Source organism: Scyliorhinus canicula, chromosome 2, assembly GCF_902713615.1.
Source record: "Scyliorhinus canicula chromosome 2, sScyCan1.1, whole genome shotgun sequence".
Classification (NCBI taxonomy): Eukaryota; Metazoa; Chordata; class Chondrichthyes; order Carcharhiniformes; family Scyliorhinidae; genus Scyliorhinus; species Scyliorhinus canicula.
The window spans coordinates 103487552-103509504 of record NC_052147.1 but is presented as its reverse complement, the minus strand read 5'-3'; the positions used below and the strand labels follow the sequence as shown (position 1 = coordinate 103509504).

Here is a 21953-nt window from a genome sequence, read left to right as displayed (position 1 = left end):
ACAAACATGCAAGCACATCGGAACCTGTCCCAACAGGCCGCAGCCCCTCTCCCGAACTCACTCCCAACCACTAGCTAAAATCTTAACTGCTAGTGAAGTTACCTCCCCGCTCCCAAAGAGACAAAATCTCCCCCGACCTCCCCCATTGTAAAAGAATAACCGAGACCAAAGTCTTTACAGTTCTCAACATCCCACCTTGGGCCATATATTGTTTACATTGCTGCCTTAACTATTATCCTCAATTACTTTGGCCGCCCACCCCAAATAACATATACTCTAATACAGAGCAATAAATCCAGTTAACCAAATACATATACAAAATACAGATACATCCCCAAACAATCCCATTAAAAGTTCCATTCAAACCCTTTCAATTCAGTCCAAGTCCTTGACGAACACCTTCGCCTCAAAAAATCTTGGGTTATGCGTAACTCTCAACCTCGTTGGGTACGCCACACTAAAACACACCATTTTTATACGGCACCAACTTCACCTTATTAAAGATTTATTGCAAGCCTGCCTCAGTGCCATGATAAATTCAGAGACTGTTCCCTTCGCCCACATGTCCCGGTTCCCTTTGGCTCATTTTAAGACCCGTTCCTTCTTGTTAGCTGTGGAAACAGACTATCACCAGCCCTAGTGGCTTATTCGTTCTGGGCCTCTGCCGGAGTGTCCGGTGGGCCCTATCGAACTCCAGAGGGGGCACCTGCTCAGCAACCGCCCCCCCCCCCCCCCCACCCCCACCCCCACCCCACAACTTTGCAAACATCTGGGCAAAGTACTCAGTTGGCTTTGGGTCCTCCACCACGTCCAGCAATTCCACAATCCTGATGTTGTCTCCTCGACCAATTCACCAGGTCAACCTTCCACTCAGGGCTTTATTCCTCTCCTCCACCACCAGTATCTTGGCTTCTAGCGAGGCTATTTGATTGCTATGCTGCAACAAGGTCTGCTCCACCTCTCCATGCTCTCTTACGGCCTCAGGTCCTTCCCAACTCTCTTATCGGGCCCAGCACTTCCTCATCGATCAACCAAAACTCAACAGACGTTTTGAGGATCTACATCATCTCCCTTCCTTGCCTTTCAAAGTGCTTCCCGAATTGTTTTTCAACTTGGAGTGCCATTACCCCAGTCAGCGTTTCTACTGTGAAGGGAGCGGCCACTCCTGTCAGTCACCCCCTCCATTCTTCCTCCCAGCGAGCTTTGCACTTTCTCTGGCTCTGTGGAAGGACTCTACCACTTGTACCCTTCTTTCCAAGTCTTTTTTGCGACCTTTTACATTCTTTCTTGAAGTAGAATTAGACAGTCAGGTTTGTTAACCAATTTCCCCAGGAACCTGTGCAAAAAAACTACAAAAAAAAACAAGGACTTCTACTACATGCCACCATCAGATGTCTACCATAAAGTACTTTTAAGTGTATAGTCAATTTGATAATTTAGGAAACAAGCTAACCAATTTGCACATCGCAAGGATCCACATTCAACACTAAGTCAATGACCAGAAAATGACTTGGGCGTTGTTGGTTGAACGATCTGACAGAAATTCCACCCCCTCCCATCCTTCAAAAAGTGCCATTACATCTTTGATGTCGACTTAAGTGGATAGATGGTCCACAGTTTGACATCTCATCCAAAAAACTACATCTGGCAGTATAACCCTGGCCTCAGTCTGTGTAGTACTAGTTGGATTAAATCTCTAACTTCCTAACTCAATGTCAATGTTCTACCTACAAGTTATTTCAAGAATGATATCATCAAATATAAATAATCTTGGTATAATAAAACAGTTCAGAAAGCCTTTTTGTGCAATTTATTGTAGTTATTACAGCTATAACAATTGTCAATATATAACCGGTTTGAAAACACAATCTGCTCCAGTGTGAAACCCATTCAGCTCCAGTGCTGTGATTTTTTACTTTAAAAAATCCTCAACCATGCACTAGTTGACTAAAAGGATTAAACAGTCATGTGAGTAGGTCAAAACTCTAAATTGATAATGATAAAAGGTTGTTGCCTCTTTTTGACATTTGAAGACTTGTGTTTCCCTCTGACTGGTTTCTGCTGACATGTTATATGGAATTGGATTTTCTTGCGAAGGGCAGGACAGGGCAGGGAAGATAGGAGTCTCGTCTTGAAGTTATGGGGTGTTACCCTCAGCAATCCATTCTGCCAAGGGCTTGGTCTCATTCGTAAACATCAGAGCACATCGCAGCTTGTTCTAGCATCGAGGATTGTAAGAGATTCAGGGTCTAATAAAAATGTAGCAACAGAGGGGAAAAGCACAAATTTATCGATTGCCCGAAATCTGGGCAGATCACTGATACCCACAGAAACAATATTTTGAAAAGGTCAAGGATTGAACAAGATTTTTGTGCAGAGAGGGGTCATTTTCCCCATGATGTAAAACAGGCAAGATCCTTGGAAAAGAGGCGCAAATGGAACTGATCTTTTTTTTCTGGTCACCTCCCACAATACTTCATAATAAATGCCTGCACAACCATGAATAACTGCAGAAAACAAAATCATGCAATTCTGGACATGCTATTTGGGATATCGGTATCAGTCACACCTCAGGACAATAGTGTGTTTACATTAAATTCCCCACTGAAGCGAATTCCTCCTCCTCCATACACCCAAATTCTCCACATCACCATGTGATTTAAGTTTAGAAAAAAGAGTGAGAAGCTGAAGTCGATTGCAGCTCACTGGGGTCTGATATCGGTACAGGAAAAGGTGACCCCTTATCCCCCACAGCAGCAGGAAAATAGCTCCTCAACCACCACCCTCCATCGCTATGCCAACAATGTAGTCACTGTGTGGCCTTGGTCTTTTTGCTCTTGCTCTTTTTGTCTTTCTTCTTCAAGCCATCCATGTGCGCCCGTAGCAGATTGGAATACGCCTGAAAGAAACAGAAACCGTTAAAATAAACCATGGACAATATATATCAACCTAAAGCAAAAGACAGCTCCTAATCCTTCTAGCTAAATGAACGAAATCATTGGGGAGGGAAGAAAATAATGAATCAAAGTCATTTGGCTTGACACCAACTTCCCCTTAGAAGCAGTTCCCTAAAAGGCAGCACTGACAGACCTTGTGTGCGTGGAGTTCTTTATGGGTCGGTTTCTGGGCTATATCAATACTGCTCATTAATAGTATTGACCTACAAAACTAACATTTGGATAACACTTTTAACAAAGTCCCAAATCGCTTTACAGCCAATTAAGTACTTTTGAAGTGTAGTCATTTGTTGCAATGTAGGGAATGCAATAGATTATGCACAGAAAGCTCTCAGAAATAAAAGATATAATGAACAAATCAAGCGTTTTAATGGTATTGGTTGAGGGGCAAAATATTGTCCAGGACACCAGGGAGATCTCTCCATCTGCATTCAACCGAGGGGCACGTAGGGCCTGGGTTTAGCATCTCATCCAAGAGATGACACTGAACAATCCAGCACTCTCTCAATGCTGACTCTAGGAGTGTCGGGCTGGATTATGTGCTGAAGTTTCAAATGGGCCTTGAACACATTACATTCTGACTCCGGCTAAAAGTGCCACCTGTAGTAATAGGGTTTGTAAGCGTTAATGTGTGGGACATCACATGATACAATAATGATGATGTAAGAGAATACATGACTGAGTCGAGAAGGAGAATGTCCATGGCTTCAACACTGTAACAACCTGGTTATGAGTAGCTGTACATAGTTTAGTTATTGTTTGAACATACCAAAGTCAGAGCAATTATTCCACCAACATACCACATGGTGTCAGAAGTGAAATTCTACTTCACCACCCAGAGCCTAGGCTGACACTGCAATAAATGGAATTCAAAGTGTCAAATCATCACCAATTCTCTACTGCAAAGTGACCCATTGGAAAAGGTCAATAGGAAGCAAGTCAACCATGTGACAGACTTGGCAAGTGCATACCCCACAACCAGGCATTTGGCTGATTTCAGGGCGCTACTGTTGACTATCTGTGTATCTCTTTCCATATTGTATTGGGGTGTGGAGTCCATGGAGGTTGTTGTTTAACAGTTTATCTGATTTCAATGGCTCTATTCAAAATTCCTACATCTTGAATGAGACCAATGATAAGTGCTTGGAATCAAACAGACTTCTCAGTTTCCAAGTTCAAATTTTAAACTCTGACCCAAACTTGACAGTAGTTTGTTTTTAATGAAAGCACAAAGAGGAATAATATGGCCACTGATGCTTTACTTTGCTTCAGACTCACTTTTTCCAATGCTCCCCGGCAAGCCTCCAATCTTCACGCATTCTATCCTGTATTCCAATTAGAACCATCTCCCCAAGGTCTTTCTCCACCACCAACCCCCAACCGTATCTCTGTAACCACCTCCACCACTTCCTTCCTCAAACTGCACGCCCAATTCTGGTCCAATTTCACATCCTTCAATGCTGGCCAGGCCTTCAACCACCCGGGCACTAAGCTCTGGAATTCTCTCCCTAAACCTTCCTGGCTCGATCTCCCATCTTACAAAGTTCCGTATACCTACCTGTGACCAGGCTTTTGGCCAACTCTGCTAATGTTTGTCTTGGGCCGTGTGTGTCAACTCTGCCCTGTGAAGCGCCTTGAGGCGATTTGGAACCTTAAAGGTGCTATAAAATGCAGGTTGTTATGGATTTACATCCGCATTAAACTTCACATCTCATACAGGGGTTGGAAGGTAGCTCTTCCATTATTCTAAATGATTAGCAATCAAAAATGGGAAAATGCTTGTGGAAAAGCAAACCGGCCAAAGAAACATTTCAGTTCCAAATAGTGGCCATCTCAGAAGAGGGGGCATGGCGACATCAAGTGGTGTGCAATAGTACTGTACATTGTTCATCTTTTGCCAGCGTCATCCCAAGAAAGACCAACAGGAAAAGGGGGGAAAAACAAACACCCAAATTTGCTACGTCTAATCTCACCCTCACCAGATGTCCATGATCATCAACTGATAAGGAGCAGACACCTTGGTCTATTCTCCTCTCCCAATCAAGAGGTATCCCGACCCTGGCTAGACTCAGGTAATTCAGAACAGACCAGGGAAAGACCATGCTGGTTTGCAGCTGATTTAGCCCTGTTTAGCACAGGCTACATCGCTGGCTTTGAAAGCAGACCAAGCAGGCCATCAGCACGGTTCGATTCCTGTAACAGCCTCCCCGAACAGGCGCCGGAATGCAGCGACTAGGGGCATTTCACAGTAACTTCATTTGAAGCTTACTCGTGACAATAAGCGATTTTCATTTCATTTCATTCACCATTGCCAGTTGAGTTGATAGTTTCTATGCAAAATTAGGTAGGGAGGGGCAGCACAGTGGCCTAGTGGGTTAGCCCTGTTGCTTCACAGCGCCGAGGTCCCAGGTTCCATCCCGGCTCTGGGTCACTGTCCGTGTGGAGTTAGCACATTCTTCCCGTGTTTGCGTGGGGTTCACCCCCACAACCCAAAAATGTGCAGGCTTAGTGGATTGGCCACGCTAAATTGCCACTGAATTGGAAAAAATTACGTTTATAATTTGTGAAATGCCCGGGCATGACCTATTCTGGCCTCCACAGGGGGCCAGCATGGCGCTGGAGTGGTTCACACCGCTCCAGCCTCCTTACCGCCACGCCAACCCAGTTGTGCAGTTGGGGCAGCTAATTCCTGCGCATGCGCGGGGAACTTCTTACGCGTGCCAGCCCCTCACCAACGTGGTGGCGGTGTTCTGGGGCTGGCCGTGGAAGGAGGTAGGCCCGGGGGGGGGGGAAGAGGAGAAAAGAGGCGGGCCCGCCAATTGGTGGGCCCCGATCGCGATTGGAGGTCCTGGTGAAGGAGCCCCCCTCCCCCCCCACGACAAGCTGCACCCCCCCACCCCCCCCCCCGCCGAGCGTTCCTGCACAGTTCCCGCTGGCAGCAACCAGGGGTGGACGGTGCCAGTGGGATCCTCTGTTTGCGGCGATTCTCCGAGCGGCCCGGCACGATTTGCACGCCGCTGGTTTCGGGGGGGGGGGGGGGGGGGAGAATCGCGTGTGGGTGTCAGGGTGGCGTGGCGCGATTTGCGCACCAATTCTGGGGGCGGTGTGGCGCGACTCGTACGCCGATTCACCCACCCTGCGTGGGGGGGGGAAAGAGAGAATACCGCCCGACATCTGGCCTTGAGGGGTTGCAGTTCAGATTGACCAGAATTATACCAGGGCTTTGGGCAGAGGATGAGGACCGGCTACATAAACATTTGAATTCTATTTCTTTGAATTTAGATGATTGAAGTGTTTAAAATGATAAAGGGATTGAATGGGTGGATATAGAGTAACTGTTTCCTCTGGTGAGGAATGCAGAACAAGGGACACAAAATGCTAAGCCATTCAGGAGTAAAATCAAGAAGTACTTTTCACAAAGGGCAATGGAAGTATGCAATTTTCTTGCTCAAAAGGCCAAAATAACGGGTTTTCGAAACTTAGATATATTTTTGGTGAGTTACCAAAAGTATCCCGAGCAGGTAAATGGGGTTGAGGCACAGATCAGCTGTGACCTAACTGAATGGCAGAACAGGTTAGAGGGGCTGAACAGTCTCCACCTGTTCCTATTAGAGTTACCAAAGGTTGCTGGCCAACTTAGCTAATAAGTGTTTCATTAGGCAGACAAGACTGAAGAACAGTGTGTGCATAAAGTTTTGTTGGGTCAATCGCATCAAAATGGCCAATTGTACTGCAATGTAAATATCGGTCTCAGTTTAGAGGGACAGTCTCCGGCATCGAGACATTCTGCAGCTGGTAAAACCCTGGGAGATTATAGCAGATTATTTGAGGGACTGTTCCGAACTTCATTCTTTTCCCCACTGCAACCTCTGAAGCTTTCAATACAGTCCGTTTAAGACAGGAGTTTGTGAGAAGGAGAGGTTAATAATCCATAGCTGTGACTCTCACCATTTGTTAAAGAGCTAGTGCATTAGCCATGTTAGCCTTTCAAATTACATGCATTCAGGATTTGCGCCAATAAAGTAATCACTGCAATGGAACACTATGCACAGAGCGAGTTTACAGACTTACCATCTGGAACCTATTCACTTCTTTGGAGCTTATCTGGAAGTTAAAAAGAAGTAATTTAAATACGCAAACATGTATTATCCAGGGAACAGTTACTGCCAACTACCGAATCTGTACTGCAGCCTGAACAGTTCAATCTGGGTAATCAGCTCCAGACCGAAGCACATAAACAATGGGGGAGGCGGATGGGAAGGGTCGTGGAGGGGGAGGGTGAAGGGAGGGGGGGGGGGGGGAAGGGTCGTGGAGCAGAGGGAATGAGGGGGGGGGGGTCATGGAGGGGGGGAGGGGGGGGGGGGGGGGAGGGGCGTGGAGGAGGGGAGGGGCGTGGGGGGAAAAATCAGGCCTGAGCAGCCTCTTTCTCCTATTCAGATATGAGGTAAAGTTAGCCAGTTGGTCATCCTTCTCTCACTACTCACCACTGTGCTGATCTTCTTCTTCCCATCAGTTGCCCTCAGTAGACACTTGTTGTCAGCGGGGTCAAAGGTATCAGGATTTCCTTTCCGTGGAACTGGCTTTGTCCGACCATCATCTGCAGAAATGTAGCTATTACATTTTGCTCAGTCTCTTTGATTCATATATTCCACAGTTTATGCCTCTCCCTACCAGCCCTTCAAGATTTCTGGTCTTTCAATCCTGGCCCCTTCCACATCATATTACAATCAGGCAGAGTCAACAGGGTTTTTTGAAAGCAAGTCATGTTTGACAAATGTATTGGGGTTCTTTGAGGATGTAAGAAGCAGGGTGGATAATGGAGAACCAGTAGATGTTTTGGATTTCCTAAAGGCATCCGATACTGCACAAGAGAAGGGCTCATGATGTTGGGGTGTTGTATTAGCATGGATAGAGGACTGGCTCACTTACATAGAATTTACAGTGCAGAAGGAGGCCATTTGGCCCATCGAGTCTGCACCGGCTCTTGGAAAGAGCACCCTACCCAACCGCACACCTCTACCCTATCCCCATAACCCAACCCAACACGAAGGGCAATTTTGGATACGAAGGGCAATTTAGCATGGCCAATCCACCTAACCTGCAAATCTTTGGACTGTGGGAGAAAACCGGAGCACCCGGAGGAAGCCCACACACACATGGGGAGAACATGCAGACTCCGCACAGACAGCGACCCAAGCCGAGAATCAAACCTGGGACCCAAGAACTGGGAAGCAATTGTGCTAACCACTATGCTACCATGCTGCAGGGAGGGAGTCAGAATAAATGGGCCATTTTGAACTTAACTAATGGAGTGCCACAGGGACCAGTGCTGGGTCTGCAACTACTTACGATCTATTTTAATAAAGGGACCAACTGTATTATAGCCAGACTTTGATGGTAGAAAGATAGGTAGGAAAGAAAGTTATGAGGTAGACACAGAGTCTGCAAAGGAATACAGATAGGTTGAGTAGGCAAAAAATCTGGCATAGTGGGGGAAAATGTGAACATGTCAACTTTGGCAAAAGAACAGAATTTTATTTAAATGGAGAGAGGCTGCAGAATTCTGTGGTAGAGGCGATCTGGCTGTCCTTGTGACTGCATCAAAACGTTAGCATGTAGGTACAGCAAGTAATCACAAATGTAACTTAAATATTGGTCTTTATTGCATGGGCGAATGAATACAAACATAGGCACGTTACAGCTGTACAGAGCTTTATGAGACCACACCTCGAGCACTGTGTACAGCTTTGATAACCTTTGAGAGATAGACTTGCATTGGAGACAGTTAGTGGTTAGCACTGTTGCTTCACAGCATCAGGGACCCGGGTTCGATTTCCGTCTTGGGTCACTGTCTGTGTGGAGTCTGCACTTTCTCCCTGCACGCGGGTTTCCTCTGGGTGCTCCGATTTCCTCCTACAAGTCCCAAAAGACGTGCTTGTCAGGTGAATTGGACATTCTGAATTCACCCTCTGTGTACCCGAACAGGTGCCGTACTGTGGCGACTGGGGGATTTTCGCAGAAATCTCATTGCAGTGTTAATGTAAGCCTACTTGTGACACCAATAAAGATTATTATTATTCAGAGAAGATTCACTAGGCTGATTCTTGGGATGCAGAGGTTGTCTTAAGAAAGGTTGAGCAGGTTGGATCTATGCACATTTGAGTTTAGAAGAATGTGAGGTGACAGGGGTAAGTGAGGGTAAAGTGTTCGAAATCTATGAGGAGTTGATGGATTGTGAGGGAGCCACGATAGGGGTAGTGACGCTTAAGTGGGAGGAAGAGTTGGGGAGGGAGGTGGAGGCTGGGGTGTGGGAGGGAGCTCTGAGGAGGGTGAACGCATCCTCGTTGTGTGCAAGGCTTAGCTTTATACAGATTAGGTGGTCCACAGGCCACATTTGACTGTGACCAGGATGAGCAGGTATTTTGAAGGGATGGAGAATAGGTGTGGGCGGTGCACGGGTGGGCTTGCAAATCATGTTTTGGGCCTGTCCGAAGCTTGGGGGATTCTGGCAGAGTTTCCCCAACGTTATGTCGGAGGTCTTGAAGGTGAAGGTGATTCCAAGTCTAGAAGTGGCGATCTTTGGAGTGTCAGACGAGCCGGGAGTACAAGGGACGAGAGAGGCCGATGTCTTGGCTGTTGCCTCCCTGGTAGCCCGGAGACGGATCTTATTGGAATGGAGGGACTCAGGGCTGCCGAAACCGGGGGTATGGCAGAGTTTCTTTGGCTGGAGAAGATAAAAGTTCGCCTCGAGAGGGTCTGTGGAGGGGTTTGCCCAGAGGTGACAGCCATTCATCGACTTCTTTGAGAACAGTTAAGATGTCAACAGGGTGGGGGGATTAAAAAAGGAGGTAGCAGAATTGGGGAGCGGGAGGCGGGATGCTGGGGTGTTAGGTATTTAGTTGGTTTGTATATTTGCAGCCCTGTTGGCTTTTGTTTTGTTTTATGGTTGTTTACTGTGTAAATATATAAATGACTCAATAAAATAGAAGAATGCGAGGTGATCTTATTGAATAAGATTGGAGGGGACAGGACAGGATAGATGCTGGGAGAATGTTTCCCCACATTAAGGAATCTAGAGTTAGAGCCATGGTTTAAAAAAAAAGACAGCGATGAGGAGAAATTTATTCTCTCAGAGTGTCAATAGAACAATACAGCGCAGTACAGGCCCTTCGGCCCTCGATGTTGCGTCGACCTGTGAAACCACTCTAAAGCCCATCTACACTATTCCCTTATCATCCATATGTTTATCCAATGACCATTTAACTGCCCTTAATGTTGGCGAATCCACTACTGTTGCAGGCAGGGCATTCCACACCCTTACTACTCTCTGAGTAAAGAACCTTCCGCACCAGAGACTTGAGTACACAATCTAGGCTCACTTTCAGTGTAGCGCTGAGTGGCTGCAGCGCTGTCGGGGTGAGGTTTTTCAGATAACACAGTAAACCAAAGTCCTCCATGGCACTGTTTCAAAGAAAAATCGACGATCTGGTCATTATCACATTGCTGTTTGTGAGGTCTTACTGTATGCAAATTGGTCACCTCCAGTGTTAGTGATTCTACTTCAAAAGTGCTTAATTGATTGCAAAGTGCTTTGGCACAAAGGTTGTGAAAGCTCCTATATAAAGACCAGTCTTTCTTTTAGAGTCCAACAAGCTTGACCCTGTATGTTGGATAAACGCCGTTGAGGCCCATATCCTCTCACCTGTGCTCTCCCACAGGCTAATCGCCATAGAATCAGAGAATTTACAGTGCAAAGGCCATTCGGCCCATCAAGTCTGCACCAGAGCGCCCTACTTAAGCCCTCACCTCCACCCCATCCCTGTAACCCCACCTAACGTTTCGACTGCTGGAGGAAACCGGAGCACCCGGAAGAAACCCACACGACACGGGGAGAACGTGCGGACTCCACACAGACAGTGACTTAAGCCAGGAAACGGATCTGGGACCATGGAGCTGTGAAGCAACTGTGCTCCCGTGCCGTGTCGCAATCTTAGAAATTCTTCCACAGAGAGCAATGGACACTAGATCACTGAATATATTCAAGACGGAATTAGACAGGTTTTTGACTGCCAAGGGAGTGCAGAGTAATTGGGGGTGGGGGGGTGGGGAGGGGGGGGGGGGCAGCAAAGTGTACTTACGGCACAATCAGATCAGAAATTATCTTACTGAATGACGGAACAGGCTCGAGGGGCTGAATCCTGCTCCTGTTCCTAGTTTGGAGCTTATACTTAGCTTGGAATGGGCACCGCTGCAGCTTATTTACCTTGCAGCAATATTTTGCGTCGTCAGTGAATAACAGTGGGGGAATCCAGAACAAGGGAGCACAATCTGAAAATAAGAGTTAGCCGGTTCAGGAAAACAAGAGGAATTTTTTTTACACATAAGGCAGTGGTAACCTGAAACACATTTTCTCTCCTCTGACCAACCAGTCCCTCAAAGGGAAAAGCTAGACTTGTAACATCACAGGATACGCACGTATTGTGGAGTTGCGGTGTGAATCTGGATGATCAAATTGAGTGGCGGAGCAGGATCAAGCGGCTGAATGTTCAAATCCAAAGTTGAACTGAAACTAATCTTTACATACATCTTTCAAGATTCATTTCCAAAGTGAGACATAAGTAAATCTCCTAACCCAATAACCATAGTTTCAATGTGTGTCGACTTATACGGCGCACCGGTAGCAAAGTAGTTAGCATTGTTGCTTCACAGCGCCAGAGACCTGGGTTCGATTCCTGGCTTGGGTCACTGTCTGTGCGGAGTCTGCACGTTCTCCCCCTATCTGCGTGCGTTTCCTCCGTGTGCTCCAGTTTCCTCCCACAAGTCCCAAAAGACGTGCCATTAGGTAATTTGGACATTCTGAATTCTCCCTCTGTGTACCCGAGCAGGCGTCAGAATGTGGCGACTGGGGGCTTTTCACAGTAACTTCATTGCAGTGTTATTGTAAGCCAACTTGTGACACTAACAAAGATTATTATTAGGGGGACTGGTGAATCCCCAGTTAACACATAGAACATAGAACAGTAGAGCATAGAACAGTAGAGCACAGAACAGGCCCTTCGTCCCTCTATGTTGTGCCGAGCTTTGTCCGAAACCAAGATCAAGCTATCCCACTCCCTGTCATTCTGGTGTGCTCCATGTGCCTATCCAATAACCGCTTGAAAGTTCCTAAAGTGTCCGACTCCACTATCACAGCAGGCAGTCCATTCCACACCCTAACCATTCTCCGATTAAAGAATCTACCTCGGACATCCTTCCTATATCTCCCACCCTGAACCTTATAGTTATGCCCCCTTGTAACAGTTACATCCACCAGAGGAAATAGTCTCTGAACGTCAACTCTATCTATCTTCCTCATCATCTTATAAACCTCTATTAAGTCGCCTCTCATCCTCCTCCACTCCTAAGAGAAAAGCCCTAGCTCCCTCAATCTTTCCTCATAAGACCTACCCTCCAAACCAGGCAGCAGCCTGGTAAATCTATAAAGTTAATATACAATTAATACTGAATCACCTCCTGCTGTTTAAATACAAAGCAAACCGTGTGCACATTTAAACTCACATTTCTTCATGGTGAGGTAAATACTCCCAGAGTTTCGGCATTTCTGGAAAAGCCGGGTCAGCTCAGTCAGAAACTAGAGGGGATAGAAAGTGATCAGTATCAATTCGCTACACGAGCACCATGCATCAGAGGTCATAGAATTTACAGTGCAGAAGGAGGCCATTCAGCTCATTGAGACTGCACCAGCTCCTGGAAAGAGCACCCTACCCAAGGTCAACACCTCCACCTGATCCCCATAACCCGGTAACCCCACCCAACACTAAGGGCAATTTTGGACACGATGGGCAATTTATCATGGCCAATCCACCTAACCTGCACTTTGGACTGTGGGAGGAAACCGGAGCACCCGGAGGAAACCCATGCACACACGGGGAGATGTGCATGCACAGACAATGACCCAAGCCGGAATCGAACCTGGGACCCTGGAGCTGTGAAGCAATTGTGCTTCACAGTACAATCGTACCGTGCTAGGTCAGAATGAAGAACACATGAAAAATTGCTCTGTGCTACCACATCCCACATCCTCCCATTTCCACCACTCCAGAGTTAATACACTCCCATCTACCCAAATCCCCAATTACTTCACCCGTATCTGGGGCCTCACGGTAGCTAGCATCAATGCTTCACAGCTCCAGGGTCCCAGGTTCGATTCCCGGCTGGGTCACTGTCTGTGTGGAGTCTGCACGTCCTCCCCGTGTGTGCGTGGGGTTTCCTCCGGGTGCTCTGGTTTCCTCCTCCACAGTCCAAAGATGTGCGGGTTAGGTGGATTGGCCATGCTAAATTGCCCGTAGTGTAAGGTTAATGGGGGATTGTTGGGTTACGGGTAATACGGGTTACGTGGGTTTAAGTGGGGTGATCATTGCTCGGCACAACATCGAGGGCCGAAGGGCCTGTTCTGTGCTGTACTGTTCTATGTTCTACACCCCCGCTGCCAGTGTTACGCCACCCACCCCAGGCCCTCACAGCCCCAATTATTTCCTGCATCAATTCCCACTGGCACAATGTTACAACCCCTAAAACCAGTGTTACCCTATCTGTGACGCTCATGACCCCACTTCCCCAACGCTAATCACCCTCCTTTCCCCAATGACAACCTCATCCCCACTTCCCCAATGTCAACCTCCCCCACTGTCAACCTCCCCCACCTCCTCATAGAATTCCTGCAGTGCAGAAAGTTACCATTTGGCCCATCGAGTCTGCACTAACCTAACCTGGACACCTTTTGCACACTATGGGGCAATTTTAGCGGTCCTCCTAACCTGCACATCTTTGGACTGTGGGAGGAAACCTGAGCACCTGGAGATTCCGTGCAGATTCCGCACAGACTGTGACCCAAGGCCGGAATTGAACCTGGGACCCTGGAGCTGTGAGACATCAGCACAAGCCACATTACACACTCCCATTCCCCAGTGTCATAATGTTAACATCCAGCGCATATAACTATCCAGCACCAGAATACCCCACTCCCCAGTGCTACCTCCCGCTTCCCCAATCTCTCACCGAGTCACTCTCCAACAGCACCATCTGTCTCAGTATTACAGCTCAGCCTCTTCACCGGAAGCTGCACCACCGCCGGAAAAGCGTCACACACCCACGTCCCGACCGAGCAACCCCGCGGCCCAGCAGCGGCCCGTGTTTTTCTTGGGGTCGCAACAATTTTCAGATTTCTGAGCCCGGCCGCACACCAGAGGGCAGAGCCAGCCGCGTTATGGCGTCATAGTGGTGATTGACACCTGGGTATTTAAATCAGAGTCTTCAGATCGGCGCCAGGGTCAGGGTGTTTATTATCGGAGTCGGGTTTAGGGTGTTTATTATCGGAGTCGGGTTTAGGGTCAGGGTGTTTATTATCGGAGTCGGGTTTAGGGTCAGGGTGTTTATTATCGGAGTCGGGTTTAGGGTCAGGGTGTTTATTATCGGAGTCGGGTTTAGGGTCAGGGTGTTTATTATCGGAGTCGGGTTTAGGGTCAGGGTGTTTATTATCGGAGTCGGTTTAGGGTCAGGGTGTTTATTATCGGAGTCGGGTTTAGGGTCAGGGTGTTTATTATCGGAGTCGGGTTTAGGGTCAGGGTGTTTATTATCGGAGTCGGGTTTAGGGTCAGGGTGTTTATTATCGGAGTCGGGTTTAGGGTCAGGGTGTTTATTATCGGAGTCGGGTTTAGGGTCAGGGTGTTTATTATCGGAGTCGGGTTTAGGGTCAGGGTGTTTATTATCGGAGTCGGGTTAGGGTCAGGGTGTTATTATCGGAGTCGGGTTTAGGGTCAGGGTGTTATTATCGGAGTCGGGTTTAGGGTTCAGGGTGTTTATTATCGGAGTCGGGTTTAGGGTCAGGGTGTTTATTATCGGAGTCGGGTTTAGGGTCAGGGTGTTTATTATCGGAGTCGGGTAAGGGTCTGGATGTTTATTATCAGAGTCGGGTTTAGGGTCAGGGTGTTTATTATCGGAGTCGGGTTAGGGTGTTTATTATCGGAGTCGGGTTAAGGGTCAGGGTGTTTATTATCGGAGTCGGGTTTAGGGTCAGGGTGTTTATTATCGGAGTCGGGTTAAGGGTCTGGATGTTTATTATCAGAGTCGGGTTTAGGGTCAGGGTGTTTATTATCGGAGTCGGGTTTAGGGTGTTTATTATCGGAGTCGGGTTAAGGGTCAGGGTGTTTATTATCGGAGTTGGGTTTAGGATCAGGGTGTTTATTATCGGAGTGGGGTTTAGGGTGTTTATTATCGGAGTCGGGTTTAGGGTCAGGGTGTTTATTATCGGAGTCGGGTTTAGGATCAGGGTGTTTATTATCGGAGTCAGGGTTAAGGTCAGTGCGTTTATTGTCGGTGTCGGGTTTAGGGTCAGGGTGTTTATTATCGGTGTGGGGTTGAGGGTCAGGGTGTTTATTATCGGTGTCGGGTTTAGGATCAGGGTGTTCATTATCGGAGTCGGGTTTAGGGTCAGGGTGTTTATTATCGGAGTCGAGTTTAGGGTCAGGGTGTTTATTATCGGAGTCAGGTTTAGGGTCAGGGTGTTTATTATCGGAGTCGGGTTTAGGGTGTTTATTATCGGAGTCGGGTTTAGGATCAGGGTGTTTATTATCGGAGTGGGGTTTAGGGTCAGGGTGTTTATTATCGGAGTCGGGTTTAGGGTCAGGGTGTTTATTATCGGAGTCGGGTTTAGGGTCAGGGTGTTTATTATCGGAGTCGGGTTTAGGGTCAGGGTGTTTATTATCGGAGTCGGGTTTAGGGTCAGGGTGTTTATTATCTGAGTCGGGTTTAGGGTCAGGGTGTTTATTATCGGAGTCGGGTTTAGGGTCAGGGTGTTTATTATCGGAGTCGGGTTTAGGGTCAGGGTGTTTATTATCGGAGTCGGGTTTAGGGTCAGGGTGTTTATTATCGGAGTCGGGTTTAGGGTCAGGGTGTTTATTATCGGAGTCGGGTTAAGGGTCTGGATGTTTATTATCAGAGTCGGGTTTAGGGTCAGGGTGTTTATTATCGGAGTCGGGTTTAGGGTGTTTATTATCGGAGTCGGGTTAAGGGTCAGGGTGTTTATTATCGGAGTCGGGTTTAGGGTCAGGGTGTTTATTATCGGAGTCGGGTTAAGGGTCTGGATGTTTATTATCAGAGTCGGGTTTAGGGTCAGGGTGTTTATTATCGGAGTCGGGTTTAGGGTCAGGGTGTTTATTATCGGAGTCGGGTTAAGGGTCAGGGTGTTTATTATCGGAGTTGGGTTTAGGATCAGGGTGTTTATTATCGGAGTGGGGTTTAGGGTGTTTATTATCGGAGTCGGGTTTAGGGTCAGGGTGTTTATTATCGGAGTCGGGTTTAGGATCAGGGTGTTTATTATCGGAGTCAGGGTTAAGGTCAGTGCGTTTATTGTCGGTGTCGGGTTTAGGGTCAGGGTGTTTATTATCGGTGTGGGGTTGAGGGTCAGGGTGTTTATTATCGGTGTCGGGTTTAGGATCAGGGTGTTCCTTATCGGAGTCGGGTTTAGGGTCAGGGTGTTTATTATCAGAGTCGGGTTTAGGGTCAGGGTGTTTATTATCGGAGTCAGGTTTAGGGTCAGGGTGTTTATTATCGGAGTCGGGTTTAGGGTGTTTATTATCGGAGTCGGGTTTAGGATCAGGGTGTTTATTATCGGAGTGGGGTTTAAGGTCAGGGTGTTTATTATCGGAGTCGGGTTTAGGGTGTTTATTATCGGAGTCGGGTTTAGGGTGTTTATTATCGGAGTCGGGTTTAGGGTCAGGGTGTTTATTATCGGAGTGGGGTTTAGGGTCAGGGTGTTTATTATCGGAGTCGGGGTTAAGGTCAGTGCGTTTATTGTCGGTGTCTGGTTTAGGGTCAGGGTGTTTATTATCGGCGTGGGGTTTAGGGTCAGGGTGTTTATTATCGGAGTGGGGTTTAGGGTCAGGGTATTTATTATTGCAGTGGGGTTTAGGGTCAGGGTGTTTATTATTGCAGTCGGGTTTAGGGTCGGGGTGTTTATTATCGGAGTAGGGTTTAAGGTCAGGGTGTTTATTATTGGAGTTGTAGGTTTAGGGTCAGGGTGTTTATTATTGGAAGTTAAGTTCGGTTTAGGGTTAGGTTAAGGTGTTTAGGATTGGGTTTGGGTTAGGTTTAAGCTTCCTGTTAGTGCATTAGGCTTTGTGTGTGTTAGGGTATGTTTTGGATTAAGGTTTATGGTATTAATGTTAGGTTACTAGGGGCTGACTTTGTCTGTCAGTTTGCAACATATTTAAGTGAGCCTACGTTATGCACCTAGCATCCATGTGATCTAGCTGTTTTGAGTGGTATTAGTTGAGGATGGAATAAGGACGGCATGATAAGTTCCTTGTTGTTCATTGTTATGCCACTTCAATTGAACCATTTAGATAATTAGATTAAAAATTGGTTTATTGAAAAAAATCATTGCAGCAGGTGCTGTGTTTTGATGACGTTATAAATAAAAGTAATATTAATCCATAGCATGGTTATAGACAATCATTAAAACATAGATAAATTATAAAATGACTACACTTTAAAAGCACTGCATTGCCATGAGGTTTTTGGGATACCATGAGGCCATGAAAAACACCAAATAAACACCAAGCCTTTACTTTCTGGTCTCTTTTCTCTCCTTCAGTTGATGTAGAGGATGCTCCTCTTCTAGTGGAGTTCCTCTTGCAGCCCTGGCCAATATCTGGTTGTTGCAGGCCATGGAGTTATAATGTGACTCTTCACCCTTTCAGAGTTGCCCCTCTGATTGGACATTGGCCGCTTCATCACATGACCTCGTGAATTACCGAACCGCTCAATGCTGATATTTTTATAACTGACAAGTAAAAACAATTCAAGGTAGCACAATAACCAAGTACCATCTTTTTAACGCCCCTGTGATATCCACGCAACCAACCCCCCCCCCCCCCCCCCCCCACCCCACCACCGTTTGTTCACACTGGTGTCCGAGTAATCTTTAATACAGGGGATTCCAGGATCCCAGAGGATTGACAATCAGTATCTTGGAATCCCAACTGCCTGAAAAGTGACCTTAAAGCCACTGTTATAAAAACAAGGATTGATGGAAGCAGTCGAACCATTGAGAACAGGTACCTGGGTGTGGTGCAGTGGTGCTGTTAGCAATTGCAAAACCAGACTTTGGCATGAGTCAGCTCCCACAGGGGAAGAAAGGGGCAAAAGTAGAACAACAAGAATCCCAACATGCACCTCATGAACTTTAATAACCTTTCAATGTAATTTTGCTTGGTAGTTCACGTTGAAATTCTTGGTCCTATTAAACCACGATATATGCACGGACTGCTTTTGTTTTAATTACAAGGACGTCAGTCAGATGTGAAAGTCCCTTTAAGATATGAGAGATAATTACGGCTACTGACGTTATACTTATTCTTTCTCATCAGTAAATAATTAAAATATACCTGACGGATGTAGATTCCTGACGAAAGGATTGCTATCTTTAGAGCAGGATGGGTTCAAGGGAGCTTTAATGGACGTGTCCAAAACCATGACGGTTTTTAATAGAGCAGGAAAGAGAAACTGTTTCTGCTCACTGTAGGCTTGGTACTAAGGCTGCACAAATTTAAGATAATTAACAAAAGAAGCAGGGGAGATGAGAAGAAATTATTTCAAATTATCTCACGTCCACTTCTTGAAAGGATGCCAAAGACAGATTCAAAGGGAATTGGATAAATCCTTGAAAAGGGGAAATGAAGAGAGCTGTGGGGAATTAGCTGAACACTCTGAGGGAGTGCCGGCATCGCTTAACTGCAGCAGCTCTACTAGGTAGCTCAGCGCCACCATCTCGAGACCAGGTAGGAATTGGCCTCAATTACTTGCCTTGCCAATGACACCCACATTGATTGAATGAACGATTGGAAAAAAATTTTTTTTGGACTACTTGGTTCGCTCTTTCGAAGGGTGGGAGTCTCCGGCCTGGTCCGTGGTGGGACCATTGCGAGTGAGAACGGAAAATTTGGTGCTCCAGCCAAAACTCCATTCACCGTCAGCTGCATTCCCAGCCGCGAATGAGGATGGAGAATTTTGGCCATAAAGTCGGCATAGACACGATGGGCTAAACGGCCTCCTGTGCTGTAAGATTCCATGTAGTAGTGAGTCTGGATCAAGCCGCCACAAAGAGCAGCAGAAGAGGAGAGCATCATGATTATTTTTCATCCACCTTGTCATTCCACAGAAATCTGCAGCTTCTCCCAGCGATGGCAACAAAACTGGCATCCTACCCCACTGGGACAAACCTATGATTATCGCAAATTGGCGGCCGCAAAGACATGCCTTCCAATCCAAAATGCTGCCAACACTGGTTCCAAACCCTCAGTGCTGATACCACCACCGGGCTCATGGAGTACCTAATGGGCGAGAACGGAATGGACACCATCAATAGTGCCCTCAGGCTGATCTCCTTACACGAGGCTGCCTCCATCCGCCTCTAAACCAGCCGCTCCTCCACCGTCCATTTCCAAACCATTTCAATATTCGCTGCCCAGTAGTAGTTCAGCAAGTTCAGCAACACTAACCCACCCCACATCAATCTCTCTCCAAAAACACCCTCCAAATCCGTGGAGCTTTCCCCACCCACACAAACCTCAAGATCATCCCATTAACCTTCCTAACCAAGGATTTAGGTACAAAGATCGGGAGGTTTTTGAAACGCAAACAAAACCTTTGGCAACACGGTCAACTTTACCATCTGGACCCGATCTGCCAACAACAATAGCAACATGTCCCACCTCTCAAAGTTTGCCCTCATTTCCTCCACCAGCCGTGCCAAGTTCACCTTATGCAACTGGACCCAACTTCGCTCCACCTGTATCCCAAGATAGCGAAAGCTTGCCCCGCCAATAGAAACGGCAATTCACCCACTTCCTCTCTTCCCATGCATTAATTGGGAATACCTCACTTTTCCCTATACTAAGCTTGTACCCCGAAAAGCAACCGACCTCCCCCTAAATGCCCAAGAATTTATCAAAGCTCCTGACTGGATCCGAAATATACAACAAGAGATCATCCACAAACAAAGAAACTCGGTGCTCTACCCGCGTGCTCATCCCCCACCCTACCACTCCATCAAGCCCCTAAGTGTCACTGTTAGCAGCTCAATTGCCAGGGCAAAGAGCAGAGGAGAGAGCAGACACGTCTGCCTTATCCTCCGGTGCAACCCAAGATACTCCAAACTGACCTTGTTCATCTGAACATGCGCCTTGGGCTCCTTATACCAAAATCACCCACCACCTCGAACAAATACGTGCACTCAACACAGTTGTACGCACGGTGGCACAGTGGTTAGCACTGCTACTTCACAGCTCCAGGGCCCCGGGTTCAATTCCGGTCTCGGGTCACTGTGAGGAGTCTGCATGTTCTCCCCGTGTCTGCGTGGGTTTCCTCCAGGTGCTCCAGTTACCTCGCACATCCAAAGATGTGCAGGTTAGGTGGATGGGCTATGCCGAATTGCCCTTCAGTGCCAAAAAGGTTAGGTGAGATTACGGGGGTAGGGCGGAGGTGTGGGTTTAAGTAGGGAGCTCTTTTCAAGGGCCGGTGCAGACTCGAAGGGCCAAATGGCCTTCTTCTGCACTGTAAATTCGATGCTATGCTTCTATGCATTCTCCGTGCCCATTGCCGCAACCGCTTTCATTTCCTGGCCCTCCGAGAGCATCATTATAACATTAAGCAACCTCCATACATTCGCTGACAACTGCCAGCCCTTCACAAGTCCTATCTGGTCCCTGCCTATCACCCCCGGCACACAATCCTGTATCCGCATCGCCAGCACCATCGCCAACAACTTTGCATCTACATTGAACAGGAAGATCAGGTGGTACAACTACACTGCTCTGGGTCCTTATTCTTCTTTAGAATAAACAATATTGAAGCCTGAGACAGCATGGAGGGAAGCTACCTCCTCACCATCAACTCATTATATATCACCACTAGCAGGGCGCCCAGCTATAACACAGATTTCTTACATAACTCGACTGGGAACCCATTTGGACCAGGGGTCTTTCCCACCTGCACGGATCCCATGCAATCCATTACCTCCCTCAGCCCAATCAGAGACCCCTACCCCTGTACCTTCACCTCCTTAACCCTCGGGAACTCCAATCTCTCCAAAAGCCACCTCATCCATTCATCCTCCACCGGAGGCTCCGAATCACACAATTTCCAGTAAAAAGTCTCAAAAACATCGTTCGCCTTCTTCGGCTCCGATACCATCATGCCCCTATCATTTCTCATCCGCCCAATCTCCCTCGTTACTCCCTGCTTCCTCAACTGATGTGCAAGGATCCTGCTGGCTTTCTCCCCATACTCCTATACCACCCCTCCGGCTCTACACAATTACCCCACCACCTTTCCCATGGACACCAGCCCAAACTCCAACAGAAGCCTCTGCCTCACCTTTAGCAATGCCTCCTCAGGTGCTGCTGATCATCTCCGATCTATCCTCACCCACCGTGAGACCTTTCCGCCCCCAACCGAGTGTCTACCCCCATCCCACTTCAACCCCCAGCCCTTCCCCTTTCAAAACACCCAACCCCTCCTACACACCCCTGCCTCCCACCACTGTGAACCACACGTGTGGTTAACGATGCCCTCTCATTGTCTCCTCAGAAAAAGCTCTCCCACAATTGCCAGGAGAGGGCCCAGACGGGCAGTGGCGTGCCCTGGAGGTGACCGGTATGGCCAAGGACAGAGCAGTCACCAACACAGAGGATGGCACCACCCAGAGGACCTGTCAAACGTGAGTTGTTATTCCCTTACTGACTGACCCATCCCTCCCACTGACCACATGTCCATTCTCCCGCAGGTCCTCCAGCCAACGGCACCGGCCCATCCCGGGCAACTCCCTCTCCAGCCTCCTCAGAGACCACCTCGGAGGAGAGCTCTGAGGATGCCACCACAATAGTCACGTCACAGCTGTCATCCGCACCCTCCAACAGCGCAGATACACGCACCTCA

General features: G+C 47.5%; 1 protein-coding gene across 1 annotated transcript; it reads right to left on the bottom strand.

Moving 5' to 3' along the window:
• Positions 1-1795: 1795 nt before the first annotated feature.
• srp14 (signal recognition particle 14) lies at positions 1796-14130 on the bottom strand. The gene is made up of 5 exons (XM_038784124.1): positions 14016-14130; positions 12516-12588; positions 7442-7554; positions 7029-7061; positions 1796-2899 (listed from the first exon to the last, which is right to left on the bottom strand). The coding sequence occupies exons 1-5, from the start codon at positions 14037-14039 to the stop codon at positions 2810-2812; spliced, it is 333 nt and encodes a 110-aa protein (XP_038640052.1). The 5' UTR covers positions 14040-14130; the 3' UTR covers positions 1796-2809.
• Positions 14131-21953: the final 7823 nt, after the last annotated feature.